The sequence below is a fragment of the Cyprinodon tularosa genome, unplaced genomic scaffold (genome assembly GCF_016077235.1).
Source record: "Cyprinodon tularosa strain WSP-4 unplaced genomic scaffold, ASM1607723v1 ctg342, whole genome shotgun sequence".
Taxonomy (NCBI): Eukaryota; Metazoa; Chordata; class Actinopteri; order Cyprinodontiformes; family Cyprinodontidae; genus Cyprinodon; species Cyprinodon tularosa.
In genome coordinates, this window is record NW_024039055.1 from 209,429 (window position 1) to 226,411 (window position 16,983).

At 37.7% G+C, this 16,983-nt stretch overlaps 1 protein-coding gene across 1 annotated transcript in view; it reads right to left on the reverse strand.

The window, feature by feature from the left end:
* smyd3 (SET and MYND domain containing 3) overlaps window positions 1-16,983 on the reverse strand; it is a 112,704-nt gene that overhangs the window by 79,089 nt on the left and 16,632 nt on the right. Inside the window, exons 2-5 of the mRNA XM_038294637.1 lie at window positions 11,084-11,147; window positions 9,549-9,656; window positions 9,204-9,261; window positions 8,792-8,934 (exon numbers count right to left, since the gene is read on the reverse strand). Of these exons, the coding sequence (XP_038150565.1) occupies window positions 8,792-8,934; window positions 9,204-9,261; window positions 9,549-9,656; window positions 11,084-11,147 (373 nt within the window). The remainder of the gene's footprint in view (window positions 1-8,791; window positions 8,935-9,203; window positions 9,262-9,548; window positions 9,657-11,083; window positions 11,148-16,983) is intronic.

Here is a 16,983-nt window from a genome sequence, read left to right on the forward strand (position 1 = left end):
TGATACTTCAAACATTGATAAACAGCATCTAATGAGTGTAGAGCTTATAACATTTTTATTAGTGGAGCAAAATGTTGCTTTTCTCTTTTAACAATGAATTCCTCTTATCAGTACGGATGCTCACATCGAGCATAAAAAAGGGCACGCATATTGCAGCACCAATGACACCAGACCAATTGTGTCCCTACCAAAGTTCAAATCAAAGCTACGCCCTTGTGCTTGTCCCATTAGCTATCTGTTTCTGCACATGCGCACTTTCAGGCTTATATATGAGGTGGGCTACAGCTTCATAAAGTCATTGAAGCTCACCTTTCTCATTGCAGTTCTTTGAAAATGGCTGAGGGTTGTAAGAGAAAATGTGTCTACGAAGTGTATGAGAAATAAAAAAAGGCCTCAGAAGAGGCAGATATATCTCTGAATGCTTTGCGCAGAGACTTCTCCTCGTAAAGTGTTATTAGGCTGATGCTACCCGAAAGCGGCAACTAATAAAGATGGTGCAGACACCATGCTGTGGAGGAGGAGTTACGTGATTATCTGTCCAAATGGTAAGTTAATCGAGTTCACTATAAAGTCCACTTTATAGTCCCCTATAGGATTTAGTGGTTAGGGCAGATGTTTGAACACTATAAGCTTGTATGAGATATGAGAACAGCAACTTTTAAACAGAGCTTGCATGAGGAGAAATGGGCTTGTGAACGCTCTCGCACGCGTCTAATACGCGTTCCCTCTCGGGAGCAGGTACAAGGTTGTGTAAATGCACAGGCTTAGGGTGTGTGTTTTTTTTTTTATTCACGAAAATCCTCCACAATACCTTTAAGCTTTCTCCATTTGTCCTGTGAATCTTTCACTAAAGTTATAGTTCAGATTTGATGTTTTTTATGATATTAAGACAGATGTCATATCAGATAAGGTTTGTAAAAATATAAAAAGGCTTACCACAACAGGAAATGTATTTACTATTCTATGTGTTGAGGTGTACTTCTTTTCCTATTCCTAAACATGTTTCACCTCTTTCCTGGTGGTGATGAGTCAGGCCTGTAGAGTAGGTATTAGAAAGAAATCTCAGGCCATTGTTTAGTGTTGGTTTTTCACATTAAATTTAGATAGCTTCTTTCATTCTCAAGCGTCCTGCCTTTCTTGTGCAGAAATAGAAAATTACTGCTTTATTTCTCAGAGAGAGAAAAAACACAAGCTCAGCAGTATGCAGTCCTGATCATCAAAGATAGTTCAGACCTCTACTGTGGAGAAACCAATTGGTAGCTACATTTTGGGTTGTAAGTACCGTATTTTCACGACTATAAGGCGCACTTAAACGTCTTTTTTTTCCCTCAAAATGTGCGGTGCGCCCTATGGTGCGGTGCGCCCTATGTGTGTTGTAACTGCGACTTTTGAGACCACCTCATTGAGGAGATGATGAAAGAGTGGCTGAATGTAAGGAGACCAGGTGTTTTTTTTCCACCCCTCACCATCGCTGTTAATATGTAACTCCATGCGTGCCCATCTCACAGCTGATGTGAAAAACATGGGGAAACAAATTAACGCTGCTCGACATCGGTGTGAACCGGACCCAGCAGGTGCAGCAGAAGCAGCGAGTTTACATGCAAAGTCAATGGTTGACGCGCATATAGGTGCAGCAAAAGGTCCCGCAGCGCATTTTGGTGCAGCACGTCGGGAGCGTTTAAGCATCTGAAGCGCCGCGCTTCTGCTGCTCGAGATGGAAAAATTGAAGTTTTGCTGCTGGACGCGCCGCATCAACCAATCAGAGAAGCTGATCTGGGAGCTGCCAGCGAGACAGACAGCGCTCTGATGACATATGATATTAACGCAAATGGAAAAGGCTGGATGGATGCGTGGCTGAGGCAGGTTTATGTGAGGAGACCAGGTGGTTTTTTCCACGCATCACCATCGCTGCGTGCCCATCTCACAGCCGATGTGAAAAAAAGGTGAATCAAATGAACGCTGTGCTCGCCGTTATCCCGGGGGTCTGACAAAGGAACTTCAACCGCTCGACATCGGTGTGAAGCGGCCGTTCGAAGTAAGGCTGCGAGCGGCGTGGGAGCGATGGATGACCGACGGAGACCACAGTTTCAGGATAAGTGGAAGGCAGCGCCGGGCAGATTACGCCACAGTTTGCGGATGGATTGTAGATGCTTGGACTAAAGTGTCTGCTGGCTCTGTTGTTCAAGCTTTCGCAAAAGCCGGCATTATTTCTGAGGAGCCGCGCTGCACGGAAAGTGACTGACAGCGAAGAAGGGGAAACTGGCATGTCTGATTTAGCGCAGCTGTTTTATTCAGAAACAGAGGATGATGACTTTGATGGGTTTGATTAATACTTTGTAATAAATACATGAATAAAGCACAATCATACTCAGTTTTGCTCCCGCTGTATTTTTCTCCCTGAAAACTTAATTCAACAGCATCCCCGGCGCGTCTCCTCCTCTTCATCGCGGTGGCTGGCAGGTGTTTTTTCATCTAAATAATCTAAATCTTGCAGCTATATTTGCTGTGATCAGTGGGAATAAAGTAGTTTTAATATGTTTTTAAGTGAGAAAGTCCACCTGAAAACTTAATAATTGCAGTCAGTTCATCCAGATTATCTATTTCTGTCGGAGGCGCTCAGACCCCCACATACCAGCGGTGCACCGACAGTAGAAATCCTTTCGTTCACCGCGGCTGCTTGCAGGTGTTTTTCGTCTAAATAATCTAAATCTTGCAGCTATATTTGCTGTGATCAGTGGGAATAAAGTAGTTTTAATATGTTTTTAAGTGAGAAAGTCCACCTGAAAACTTAATAATTGCAGTCAGTTCATCCAGATTATCTATTTCTGTCGGAGGCGCTCAGACCCCCACATACCAGCGGTGCGCTGACAGCAGAAATCTGTTCATCAGCAGCCTGTAGGCTGGGCAGCCTGGGGTTCACCGCGGCTGCTGGCAGGTGTTTTTCATCTAAATAATTTTAGCTGCAGGCACCAGGATACCGGCAATAAAAGCGAACATATTCCGTCAGCAGGTTTCAGGATTTTAAGTTAATTTAGGAGTGACCACAGCGCTGTGTCATCTGCGATGTCTCTGTCTCACGGCCAGCTGCCAGGTTTGATTAATACTTTGTAATAAATACATGAATAAAGCACAGTCATACTCAGTTTTGCCCCCGCTGTATTTTTAAATACGCAGTAGAGGTATTTAAAGGTAGTAGAGGACTTGTACCTGTATATAAAAAACGCGCCCTATAGTCCGGTGCGCCTTATGTGTGTGTTAAATACAGAAATGGGACACATAACTGAGAGTGCGCCTTTTAGTCCGGTGCGCCTTATGGTCGTGAAAATACGGTAATAGTTTTCCAACTGACAGCCATGAGTCCAATGAATAAAGATGGGCAATATAGGCAGGCTTATTTGTGGCCAAATCAAGGTGAATATGCACAGATTGCCACACACCGTAGAAGAGGGTAGATATAGAGATGGACTGGTAATGTCCTGATTTTGGCGCTGATGCCTGGCTTGATTGCTCATTTCCTTCACCTGTCCATCTCTGCCCAACAGTGGCGTCACATGTAGGAGTTTGCCCTGAAATCGAAGGACACAGCGACACTGTCCTTGGGCAAGACACTTCACCTGCATTGTCTAGTAATGGTGGTCAGAGGGCCTGGTGGCGCCAGTGTACGGCAGCCTCGCTTCTGTCAGTGAGCCCCAGGGCAGCTGTGCGTGAATGGGTGAATGACTGAATGTGGTGTAAAGCGCTTTGGTCAAGTCTCCTGACTTAAAAAAGCACTGTATAAGTACAGGCCATTTACCATTTAATCATCACTCTTCAGATCCACCTGTTCCCGTTTTCTATTCAAGCTGCCTGTTCCCAGCCATCAGTACTTATTCTTGACCCTTTGATGTTAAGAGTTCTCTAGCATTTCTATAGTGTTTGATTGCCTGATCCTGATCCGTTTCTGTATTTGGACTTTTGAGCCTGCCTGCCCCTGACTGATCGGTTGGCCTGGCCTGTCTTCGGGCTCCTGTTGGATTCCTCAGTGGACTAAATCTGGATCTGCCTCTTGACTTCGCCCTGTGGATTATCCTGCATTCTTTTGTCTGCTGGGATATGATCTTGTGTCAGCTCTGCAGACTTCTAGGATTCTGCATCTGGAACTTACTGACAGGGTCTGCTGCGTCTTGTCAGCCAACTTGCTGGAATCATCCTCGTTCTCTGGGCACGGACCGAATTGTCAAACCAGGTTAGTGACTTACATGTTCATAATCATCTTCAGTCAGATTATCTTGATCACTAATCTGTCTTCCTGCTTCAGACGCCCTAGCCACTGCAGCCGCGGCCACTGCAGATTGGTTCAGTCATTGTCTGTATAAATGCTTAATGGGTAATGTTCGGCAATTGTCTGTCTCGCCTGAATTCTGGGTCCTACTTTCTGAGCCATTACAGGTAACTCAGTGAGGAAGTCAACAATGGAGAATATCTAATGATTGTTAGAAAATTCACTAAAAACATTTCCCATTGGTTTCACAAAGATATCTTTACATACCAAAAATTATCAGCCACACCATAGGAATGCATCTTTTTGCTTCAAACAAGTGCTATACTTACTGAAAAGGTTCCTTTGTAGGACCCATTAAACATCAGTAGGTGTGCTCAATCTGTTGTTGATAGCCAATACATTTGTGCAATCACCCAGCCTGAAGCATAATGGATGGTCGAACACAGAACAGCAATCCAATCAGGTCATGAACTAGCACTTCATGTACATCTCAAGGACAAGGGCGACCCAATTAAAGATGGCAGACAGCATCTCTGCTGGTTTCTAAGAGCCAATAATTAACCTCTGGATATTGAATGTGGCTGCTCAGCTGGGCTAAAAGTGGAAAGATAAAATGGATGGTGCTTGTCCAGCAAGTCCAAGCAAATCTCATATACAGATGTTATGAAAAATATGGGCATGGGGTGGGAATAAGGCACTCATGGCTAGATTAGAATTGAGAAGGTTTGATATGACTGAATGGATTATAAGAAATTTTAAATGTATTCCAGACAAAAATAGAATCATTTATATGTATCATTAAGTTAATTGTACAAAGGGGTATGGAGTAGTCAAACTTATCTAATTATACCCCTTCTCCTTCCTATAGTCGTTAGTGCAAACAATCTTCCTGATCCCTGCTCTACAAACGAGTCCATATCACTCCAAAGTAAATCAACAAAATGTAGGAAGAGTTAAATTAAAAACTATAAAAATTACAATGAAGTTTGTAACCAGCTCTAAACTTGCTTCCTTGGTTCTTAAAGCAGGTGTTGTATAAATGTATAGTAATATAATGTATAATATAATGTTTGTAAAGTCCTAATATATAATAGCATAATATATCTCAGCTTCTTTTTACACACTCTGCTTGTGGTTTGGTTGTTTTCCAAATAGTTTCCATTTTGGTGTTTATAGGTCACTACTGTCTGCAGTGCATGAGACCTGGTTTAGTGTTCGCCATAAACTGTATAGGAGAAACTCTTATGAACTTCTTAGTGGTACATTCCTCAAAATTAACTACTACTTTAAGATGATAAAGTTTTGAAATTTGTTTATTCAATCACAATCTTCCATGTTCACATCTTGATGCATCTAAAAATTTTTATGAAACCCACAGAATCTGTTTCAAGAAAGTGTTTATTATTACCCTGCCTTCGCCTGTTAAAGCTCTCCCTCAAATCATGTGATCAGGCCAAATTTAGACTCTGAACCACTACAGGTAGAAGGAAGTAATAACACATTACTTAAATCATATGCTAAATGTTTTCTATTACCTAGTTTTATAGATGAAGGAGGGGTACAATGCAAATAATGCTAGCTACTAAAATAACTAATTTATGCGTGTGCTGAGATCAAGATATTTTTTTCCTTTTTAGATTTTGCTTCTGTGTTTCTCTTTATGTGTTGTTTATCTTAAACCCTCTCTGAAGTGTTTTCTATAGAAGCAGTGTGATTATAAAGGATTTGTTAATTCTACTTTTAAATAGGGTTGTTGTAATACAAACTTTTCATTTCGATATAATACCAAAATTACATTTTTTGGTATTGACTGATTCCAATACTAACCCGATACGACCCGATCAGAATGGATCATACACAATTTTATATTTATACTATATATGTATATATATATATATATATATATATATATATATATATATATATATATATATATATATATATATATTTATATATTTTTTTTTTTTTTTTTTTTTTTTTTTTTTTATGAAGCATTAATATTTGCATAGGGCAGATATAATTTGTCTAGGCATATTACAACAAGTGAGTAGATGAGCACAAATGCATGAACAGCAGTCTTTCTGGATGACTTATTCTCCTAAATCAACTGTAATGACGTAGCTCAGCACATGCAGATTTTATAATTGCAGAAATTGTAAGACTGCACACTCAACATGGAATCAATTCAATATTCCCTTTAGAACAGATAAATCATTATTTATTTTCCATTTGTACCTTTTTTTCTATGTATATCTATTTTATAATCCAGCCTCATACAGTATCTCTACTCCCCAATGGGTGCATTTAAAACAGTACCCGGTAAATACAAAGGTGTAGCTTTATTTTGCATCCATATACTAGATCTGTTTATATAAGACTATTAGGACTAGAGAGGAGGAAATAATAAAAAGAATGACTGTCTTTTGTGTTGTTTTTTCCCCCCTTTTTGACAAATAAACAGCCTCCTACAGGAGCAGCTCAACACACAGAGAGCTACAAACATGAACAACATACAGTAATGGCCTATTTTGTTAAGCTTGCTGAATATTCTCAGCAGATTTAATTTAAAGTCATCATTACTAATGTAAAGAGAAGGGGGGCAAACAAATAGGGTTGAGTGTGCAGAGGGAAATAATAAGGGAAGATGCATAAAAATTGCAACTACAACAAGGAGTCTAAAGACAGAGACATACTAAAAAGACCTTAAAAAAAACAGGAACACATTTAATTGCTTTTTTGCAAAGTAAATAAATTATATTGCCCATGCTGTAACACTGCCCCCTGTTGGCGATCTATGAATTACCAATTTTGATTTTGGCCAATTACGGTAGTCCTTCTTAATGTAAAATCAAAACAACCCTAGTTAAGGATTTAAAATGTTAAATGTTTTTTTTTTTTGGTCAAAATTCACATTTTCTGATTGCACATATAAGAATGCAGCATTGGTTAAAGCACAAAGACTTTGTTTGTCTGAATGAAACACAAACATGTTAATTTGTAGACACTATGAGAAAGTTATTTCAGGTTAGTTCAGGTTTTGGACTTGTTTTAACAAATGGATCTGGCGGCTGTAAAAAGAGTGATATAATCCAGAAACTAGGTTTTCTAGTTCAGGAAATGTAAGTCTGTAGTTTTCCTGATTCTTTCCTGGGTTTTTGAGGTTTAACATAAAGTCTAGAAGCCATGAGCCTCTGTGCAGATCAATAGAGTAGCAACTATAGAACTCATTGCTGAGAGGTGCTCATTCTTTTTTATCCACTTCTACATTCATTCATGAGAAACGTGTGATAAAACAGCTCCACATATTTAATAACTCAAAGAAGGCTTTGGGGGGTCATATGAGAAACTAATGTTTTAGGCCTTAATGAACATACATAAACCTGGAAAACTGTTGATGTCCCTGAGCAAAGTCTGCATAAAAGATGATAGGATATGATTCTGCAGTTTAATTAAACTGTCAAAATATTGGGCCAAGAAAATCTACCAGCCAGAATGAGACATTTTCAATTTCTGTGCACTAGCAGACAAAATTCACCTGCACTTTTTAGAATGACAAAACAGAAAGACACACGATACTTAGGGAGCGCAAAATGCAAATAAGCATCTTTTCACACCGAAGTTTAGATCCCAGAAGTGGTTTGTATGTTTTGAATTAACAAGATCTGCTGTGGAAATTCATAGACACAGATATATGATTCCAGACTCAGTGGAATAGCAAGCCTAAGGAATGGAGACTTAACAAAAGGAAAATTGTGTGTTTCTGTTTCTTTATGGGGTTAAACACATGTTTCGGTTAGTGTTTGTGTGTTTTTAAATTGCTGTTAATTAAATAAGAATAGCTTTCACATTTAGCCAACCTTGGTTCAAACTGGTCCATGCCTTTGTCTCCTCCAGACTTGACTATTGCAATGCACTTCTCATTGGGATCCCTAAAAAGAGTCTGCAGAGGCTTCAGTACATTCAAAACTCTGCAGCTAGGATCCTGATGAGAGTATGGAAACATGAGCACATTACCCCCATTCTCCCTTCACTACACTGGCTTCCCATCTCCACCAGGATTGAATACAAGGTTTCCCTCCTCACACATCAATGCATCTATGGACATGCCCCCCCCTACCTTAAAGAACTTATCAACCCACAAACACAACCCGCTACCTTCATTACGCTCACTCAAACATGCTCCACATTCCCAGAACCAGACTCCAGACAATGAGAGATAGAGCATTTTGTGCTGCTGCCTCACATCTGTGGAATGCCCTCCCTGACACCTTGAGGGCATCTCAATCCACTGAATGTTTTAAAAAAGGCCTTAAAACATTTCTTTTTACCAAAACTTTGGTCCCCTTTAAAAAAAAAATTTTCCTTCTCTCTTTTAAAACAGCTTTTGTATTATTCTAAAAAAATTTTGTCATTATTATTTTTTTTATTTTTTTTTTATGTATTTCTTTTTTAATGCTTTTCTTTTTTGTAGTACTTTGAGGTATTTTTGATGAAAAGTGCAGTATAAATCAAATTTATTATTATTATTACCTTTGCAATGAGGCTAAGGGGATCCTGACAGGAAGATGTAATTTCCTGCGTCCGGTCAGAATCCTCCTGTTGTAAATACAGATCCAACATAGATGCCAGTTGAGAGAGACCTTCCTTCTTCTCGTTAGACATGGAATTCAAGTCTGCAAAAAGCAAAACATTTATTAACACATTCATCAATTTATCTTGGCATCCATCACTCCATCTAATCACTATTAAGCCTAGTGGACTCTTATTAAATGGCAGAATATCAACCCTATTTCATGACTTTTTTGTATTTAACATCCAGTAAATAACAGCCTCATTTCAGAAATCCAAAAGTTGGGTCACAAGGAAAGAAAAATTACTTCAAAGGAAACCTATCAGTATAAAAGGCATGAACTGTGAAAAAAGTTTTACATGGGCTACTTACGTGAATCATGTTCCTCTAAAGTGTAGAGCTCATTACTGATGTTCATAGGAGGATTTAACTGAATAGGAGAGAAGAATTAGTGATGTTCTCCACGCATTCATACAGCTTTAGTGCACTGCATTTATGAAGATTTTCTCGTGTTTTATTATAATATTTTAATAACAAATGATTTCACAAATGCAAATGAAAAACATCATTACAATTATCAAGGTCTGCAATATTAGAACAAAACATGAAGTTCTTAGAGTAAAAACAAGGAAATGTAGAATTATTCACAGTCATTAAAAACCTGCTTTGCACATATTATCTGATTAAAAATAACAAGGAGTATTTCTAGAAACATACCAGGGCAAATATGAGTCTTGCTGCCAGACGAACTGAGTCGGTAGGATGTCTGGGTAGGAGACGGCGCAGACACCTACACTCTCTCTTATGGCCAGACCACGCTTGTTTCTGCAGAAAATTGTCATATATATACATGAACATATGCATATACTGTACAAATGACAAAATAGCATGTTTCCATCACATATAGAACATTACAATTGTACACCAATAAAAATAAAATCTTGTAAAACCTGATAAAATTATACAATTGTGCAAAAGTTTGATCCAGAACTACATGGTATTCTTGAGGATATAAGCATAGGAAGTGATATAGCTTATACTTTTATTTTTAAAGGTTATGTTTAAATAAGGTTAAGGTTACAGTTCATATCTGTCATATTGGCAGAGGTGTCCCTGATGAAGGCACCTTTTCTTAAGCTGAGTCTCAGACAAAACTACAATCAATAGGTTGTGAAGAGACAGCTCTAAATCCAGCCCCTCTGTTAAGGCAATGAAAGCAGGGCCTTGGATCGAGGTAGACGAACAGTCGTCTCAGATGAAGGCTAGACATTCTCAGTTCTACAGCGGCATTTCTGATGTGAAAGCTGGCCCTTTGAAAAGTTACTGAACAGTTTATTCAGCTTCCTTTTTACTTCTGTTTCACCAACTTGTTATTAGTCTTAGAATCTAATCTTTGCTTTGAACATTTATTCCTTCATGATAAAAGTATTTTTTTTCCATAATTGGTTGTTTTCTGTTATTCTGTTATTATAAACGTTTTCCCTAATTTGTCATTGATTCAGGGGTAACATTTAACGCTGACTCTAAATAAATCTAAATCCAGAGAAATGTACCAAAAACATCTTCAATCCTTCATATGTGACATTAATTTATTTATTTGTAGTGATTATGATCATTTTTAACAGTAATATATCCCTTAACAATAAACAGACACCAGTTTCCAAAGGTGTCTTTTCCAACCTTTATTTCAATTAATTATGATGGTCATCTTTCAGCTATTAAAACACTATTTAAGGAGAAAATCTGACTAGGGATGAAACAATTAATTGTGATTAATCGATTATTGAAATAATTGTCAACTAATTTAGTAATTGATTACTCATTGACTGGAGTGTAGACACTGTAAAACATGAGTTTAGATAAAAACATTTTTGAATTTAAGATTTAAAAAGAAAATTTTGCCTGTCAATATGTACTACAAGTGGAAAAGTTTTATTTTCACCTGGTTTACTTTCATAAAAAATCTCCTTTAAGGAACCTTTGGCTATCCAATTATGAATTGATCAATCCAAAATAATAATGGACAGATTAATCGATTTGCAAAATAATTGTTAGTTGCAGCCCTAAATCAGACAAAAAAAAAAAAAAAGTTTCTATATTGAAATGTGGCCAAAATGAAAAATATATGTAATCCTTTTCTGAAGTTTGTTTTTTTCAAAATGTACTTGTAATCTGACCAGGGAGCCTCATTAAAAGCACATCCTCAGCTGTTTCTGACATCGAGAAGAACACATACTCAATCAGTCACCTACCTGGCAAGCTGTGTTGCAGTATCGTGCCATTTTGCACTGAGAACATCTCAACAAGGACTCTCGTCTAGACAGGAGAGGGGAAAAAAAAAATTATATTCAATACCTGACAGACACTTCCAGGGGAAAAATTGCTGCTTTTCATAACTCATTTTCGCAGAGATGAAATCACGTAATGTCAATTTAGTTGTGACCAAAACCATTTAGGCCAGGGTAAAGAAATTATTAAGGATGATTTTCAGAGTTAATGACTAAACTGTAGTGCAGTAGAAGCAGCTGTGTGGGTTTGAGAAGTCAGATTTTCATTTTAAAATAAAATAAGCTCATCAGTTGTTTGGCTGCAAGTCATCCTTAAAGCCTCCATGCATCCTAGGAACACCTCTTTCATTGCCCTGACCTTCTTTATAGAAACCAGCTTTTCTTATTGTATTTGCTGAACTAATTTAATTGTGCACAACTATCAGATATTTTTTATCTACCTTCACAATCTCTTGTTTGACCATTTAAAGACGATGCATTCAGGTATCCTCTCCTCACTGCATCCGCTAATCACCTCTCCTATGTGTCTCAGTGATGATGTGTGACAACTGTGCCTACTCTTGCATTTATGTCTGCTATGTCTGTCTGGGTGATACTGCCGCCCCTTTCCAGTTTAGCTTCAACTCTGATAACAAGCAAAGGCTGAGCCTGTCTGCTCCCTGCAGCCAATTACAGACAGCCAAGAGTCCTCCGCTTCAACACACACACACAGAAGATGTGACTCACAGGGATATTTCCCAGAGTGGGTATTTGTGTAGGTTAACATACGCCTTGCAAATAATCTACACGGCTAGATTGGCTGCAGTATCTTATTTTAAACAAGGATTATGTGGTGGAGAGAGCAGAAGGACTGACTGAGTCGGTTTATTTAGGGTCTGTTTTCCTGCTAATAATGTGCAGCAGAAAAAGTCAAGGGTTCACTAATAGCTGAGTTACCAGCACATCGAGAGCAAGGAATGGTAAGGGAGCTGAACATGTGTGTGTGTTAAAAAAAATGCAAGAATAAACTATACCACAAATTAAAAAAAACATTAACATTTAAGGCCTATGAATAATTAATTAAAAAGAAAATTTTAAAATAAAACTTATTCAAGTGGAAGTGTTATGCAAAGTTGTGTTCAGGTTTGGCTGCCTGACTTGCCTTCAGTTTTTAAGACGATAAAATGAAAGAGGTTAATTTAAATTTGAAATTTGAAACAAATTCATTTATAGTTTTAAAACGGGTTAAAATACAAGATTGATATTTTTTTGTTGTTAAGATTAGAATTTAAGTTTAAAAACTCTAATATTAAAAGCATAGAATATAGAAATGCATATTTTTTGGATTCCTGCACGCTGTAATTGTAGACGTGTTTTGTTTTTTTTTGCTTTTACGTACTGTACGTAAGGACTGAGGGACAACGGATATGCTGGAAGCAACACAGTTTTTGATCGAGTTTATATTATGCAAATGTGGATATTCTCTTATTTTTGTTTTCTTTTAATAAACATCACAAGTTGAAGAACATTATCTGGAATTCTTTTAATAAACATCACAAGTTGAAGAACATTATCTGGAATTGCTAACGTTTCACTTCTTGCTGCTAGACTGTTTTTCCATGCGGTACAGAAGACACTAAAGGAGCTGGAGTGCCGCTACAGTAATAATGAAAAAAGAACTGAAAAAGTAAAAGATAACAGAATAGAAAATGAAACCAAACAGAATAACAGAGCGGTTTGCTGCAATGTGTAGTACAGTAGGATAGGATCATAATGATGTCCACCTCCACTTTTTCTCATCACAACATAGAATATTTTCCCAACATTCATGTGAACATCAAGATGTTTTGGGGGAAATGTAGGTGAATAATGGTTGCTTTTGTCAAGCATCTTTAAAAAGTTGAAAAACTTTATACATTTTACCTCAGGATGCAAAAGCACAGCACAGTAAAAGACCCACCATTATACTTGTCAAAAAAATAAAAAATAAAAAACACACACACTGCCATTTTGAAGTTATCTCTGGGTAACTTTTTTTTTTTTTTTTTTTTTCAGGTTTCAGGTTTTGTGGAATAAATAGCAACACATCTTTATGGTTTATTATAAATGGGTAAAAGGAAGACAATATAGAATAAAGGTTCTTATCTAGTGATAATTGAATTGAAAAATGAATGTTAATATGAGCATACACCCAAAATGTGGTATACACGGTATGGTGGATGATATTACATTAGCCCACGGCTTAGCTGACAAACTATGGCTCTTTTCATTAGATTAAGACCAAAGATTAAACGTGTCTCAATCTGTGCATTTCAAGACACAACTGTTGTGTTTGGCCCAAGGAGGCAGCAGACGTGCAGAAGGTTTTAAAAACACCTTTCTCTCCTGTTCACCAACCCCTTCTCTTCACCATCTGTCTCATAGATTTCATTGCCACTGGGCATGAGTTGCAACGACCTTTTCCAGCCTCGATCTTGGTGGTAAGTTTATAACGTTGCCTGATGAAAACACAATTATTCATGTCACATTTGAGATCCATCAGAAACAGGAAAGTCACCCACAGATTAAGAGACACATTTCCATAGCTTTAGATATGGAGCAAAAACAACAGATAAGACATAAACATGGAGAATTTAAATGCAATCCTTCTCATAAACTAGAAAGTGTAAGTCCTATTAAACACATAAACCGAGTGAGACCCCTGACAACAAGAAAACCATTCTCAGATCCATCCTTTTTACTATGTATCTTTATCAGGAAACTACAGGATTTGTACGTGTTCAGTAGCTATGGAGTAAACTGGACACCATCTGTTTACCACATATGTGTTTATTGCTGTGTTCCCAAGTAGACAGATAACTGAACCCCAGTTTATAAGATAGATGGCCAAACAGCTTCTCTTTCAGTTTCAGCATCCAGCATGCTGAGTTGAGTTCATCTTTATCATTGCAGATACCAAAGTATATAGTGTGGCGTTAACTAATGAAGTAACCGGAACATTGCTGCAGCTGGCATTAACTCTGCAGTAAGTACATGTGTAACATAGCATGTGCAAACACAAGCTTTTATGCAATATAACCACTGCTTATACTGGAGCATGTAATACCAGGAATATAACCAATCATTTTCAAGGTAAATCCTATTTAACTGTCATGAGAACTAATAAGCATACACTGCCTCAAAGATTAATTGTTCATCCCAACTTATCTTCATAAAACAGAAAGATTTGGACTTCTTTAAGAAAATCAGCTAATGGGACACCGGCATGTACCTGCAGGTCATTTATACTTATTTTGGTTTAATCTGGACTCAGTATTGGTTAATTATTGTACAAGTCTGGTGGTTCGGATTGAAATGTGGTTATAATAAGATACCTACAAATGATAATCTACTGTATAAGTCAATTGATTGTGTGCATGATTTGAGCATTTATATGATTATATCTATTAAGATAATCAAATTGGGGGGAAAAAATGGAAACAAGGTCACCAAATGCAGGTATCAGTTATGTCGCTTTCACCCTGGCCTTAAGGAGTTTAATTTTGAATATAAATAACTGGAAACTTTCACTCTGCAAGACGATTCATGGTACATAAATATATTTGCCTTGACACATACCATGAGAGAATGAAACCGCCCTCTGAAATATTTTACTGTCAACCACAATAATAAAAAACCTTGTTTTATCCTCTGGCTCAGCGGTGCAGCCAAGAGTCTTTGGATTGACTGTTTAATAATTTAGTTTAGGAGCAGTAACACACGTTCTTGGCTTTTTATTTCATGACTCCAATACAGAGACGACTCAACTCGAAGCTCCAGCAGCATGTGCACCTTTGTTAAAGCTGAAGTCTGTAAGTTTTTAAAAATCACTTTTTTGTCATATTTGCTAAAGCTGTCCCTATGCCCAGACAGCAGTACATGTGATATGTAACCTGTGAAAAAAACTGCTTCAATTGGTACCGCCTACTGCCTGTATTTCAATCTGGAAAGAATAATTCGGGACGAGTCAAAACAACCAATCACAGCCAGAGGAGCGTCTGATGGAGTGTCAATCACAGCTCACACACGCTGAATTTTTCAGTGTTTCTTCAGAGTCTCTGTCAGATGTTGCGGGATGAGATGGCAGGTCCATATCTGGACTACAGGCACAGTAGGAAAACTCATGAATAACATTAAAAGGGTTTCATTAGTAGCGTCCAGAATGGGGAATTAATGCCATCCTACTCTTCCTCAATGTCATATTGTTTTCTTATTTTTGCTTCTTTCCCTCAATACTTGTTAAATTTCTAATTTTCTGACATTTCCCGGCTTGTGATTGCATATTTTAAATCAGGGTCGTCCCTGACAACCAACATCTGTATAATCTGTCAGTTAGGCAGAGGCATTCGTCATCTCCAAGGAATCCCAACATTGAAATGATGTTGTTCTGCTGAGTATAAATTTAAATAGATTATTTTGTGTGTTGTTTCTTTTGGTTGGACATTACATATTAACTTCCCAAGTTTGTACTTATGATAAAGTAGACGAAGTAGTAGTAGTTAAAAAAAAAGTAATTAACAGTCATGAAAAAGGTCTGTTTGAAAATACTTTGAATAAAACCTTTTTTGCTTATTAAAATGTCTTGAGTCAGCTAACATATTGACACATTATTCTTGGCTATACACCATTATTGTAATTCAAATATAAATCCTTTATTACATTCCATCAGAATATCTTACTCCTGTCACTTTTTGTAATACAACTGTAGCAAACTGTGAACAACTAAACCTTCAATGTAAACTTTCATGCTTCTCTCTAATTCTATAAATCCGGTGATGTTTGCTTCGGCCAACAACTGTACAACCATAAAACAACAGTAACATTGTAGGGATTACTTCCAAAAGATATAATAAATACATTTTTAAAAGCCTTTAAAATGGGGAATAAAATCTCTATAACGTGTTAAGTTTACAGGTGCTGGTCATAAAATTAGAATATCATGAAAAAGTAGATTGATTTCAGTAATTCCATTTAAAAAGTGAAACTTGTATATTATATTCATACATTACATACAAACTCATATATTTCAGATGTTTATTTTGTTTAATTTTGATGATTACAAATGACAACAAATGAAAATCTCAAATTCATCATATCAGAAAATTAGAATATTACTGAAGACCAATAAAAACAAAGGATTTATAGAAATGTTGGCCAACTGAAAAGTATGAACATGAAAAGTATGAGCATGTACAGCACTCAGTATTTAGTTGGGCCTCCTTTGGCCTGTATTACTGCAGCAATGCGGCGTGGCATGGAGTCGATCAGTCTGTGGCACTGCTCAGGTGTTATGATAGCCCAGGTTGCTCTAATAGTGGCTTTTAGCTCTTCTGAATTGTTGGGTCTGGTGTATTGCATCTTCTTCTTCACAATACCCCATAGATTTTCTATGGGGTTAAGGTCAGGAGAGTTTGCTGGCCAATTAAGAACAGGGATACCATGGTCCTTCAACCAGGTACTGGTAGCTTTGGCACTGTGTGCAGGTGCCAAGTCCTGTTGGAAAATGAAATCTGCATCTCCAAAAAGTTGGTCAGCTGCAGGAAGCATGAAGTGCTCTAAAACTTCCTGGTATGTGGCTGCGTTGACCCTGGACCTCAGAAAACACAATGGACCAACACCAGCAGATGACATGGCACCCCAAACCATCACTGACTGTGGAAACTTTACACTGGACTTCAAGCAACGTGGATGAAGTGCCTCTCTTCTTTTCCTCCAGACTCTGGGACCTTGATTTCCAAAGGAAATGCAAAATTTACTTTCATCAGAGAACATGACTTTGGACCACTCACCAGCAGTCCAGTCCTGTTTCTCTTTAGCCCAGGCAAGACGCTTCTGACGCTGTCTGT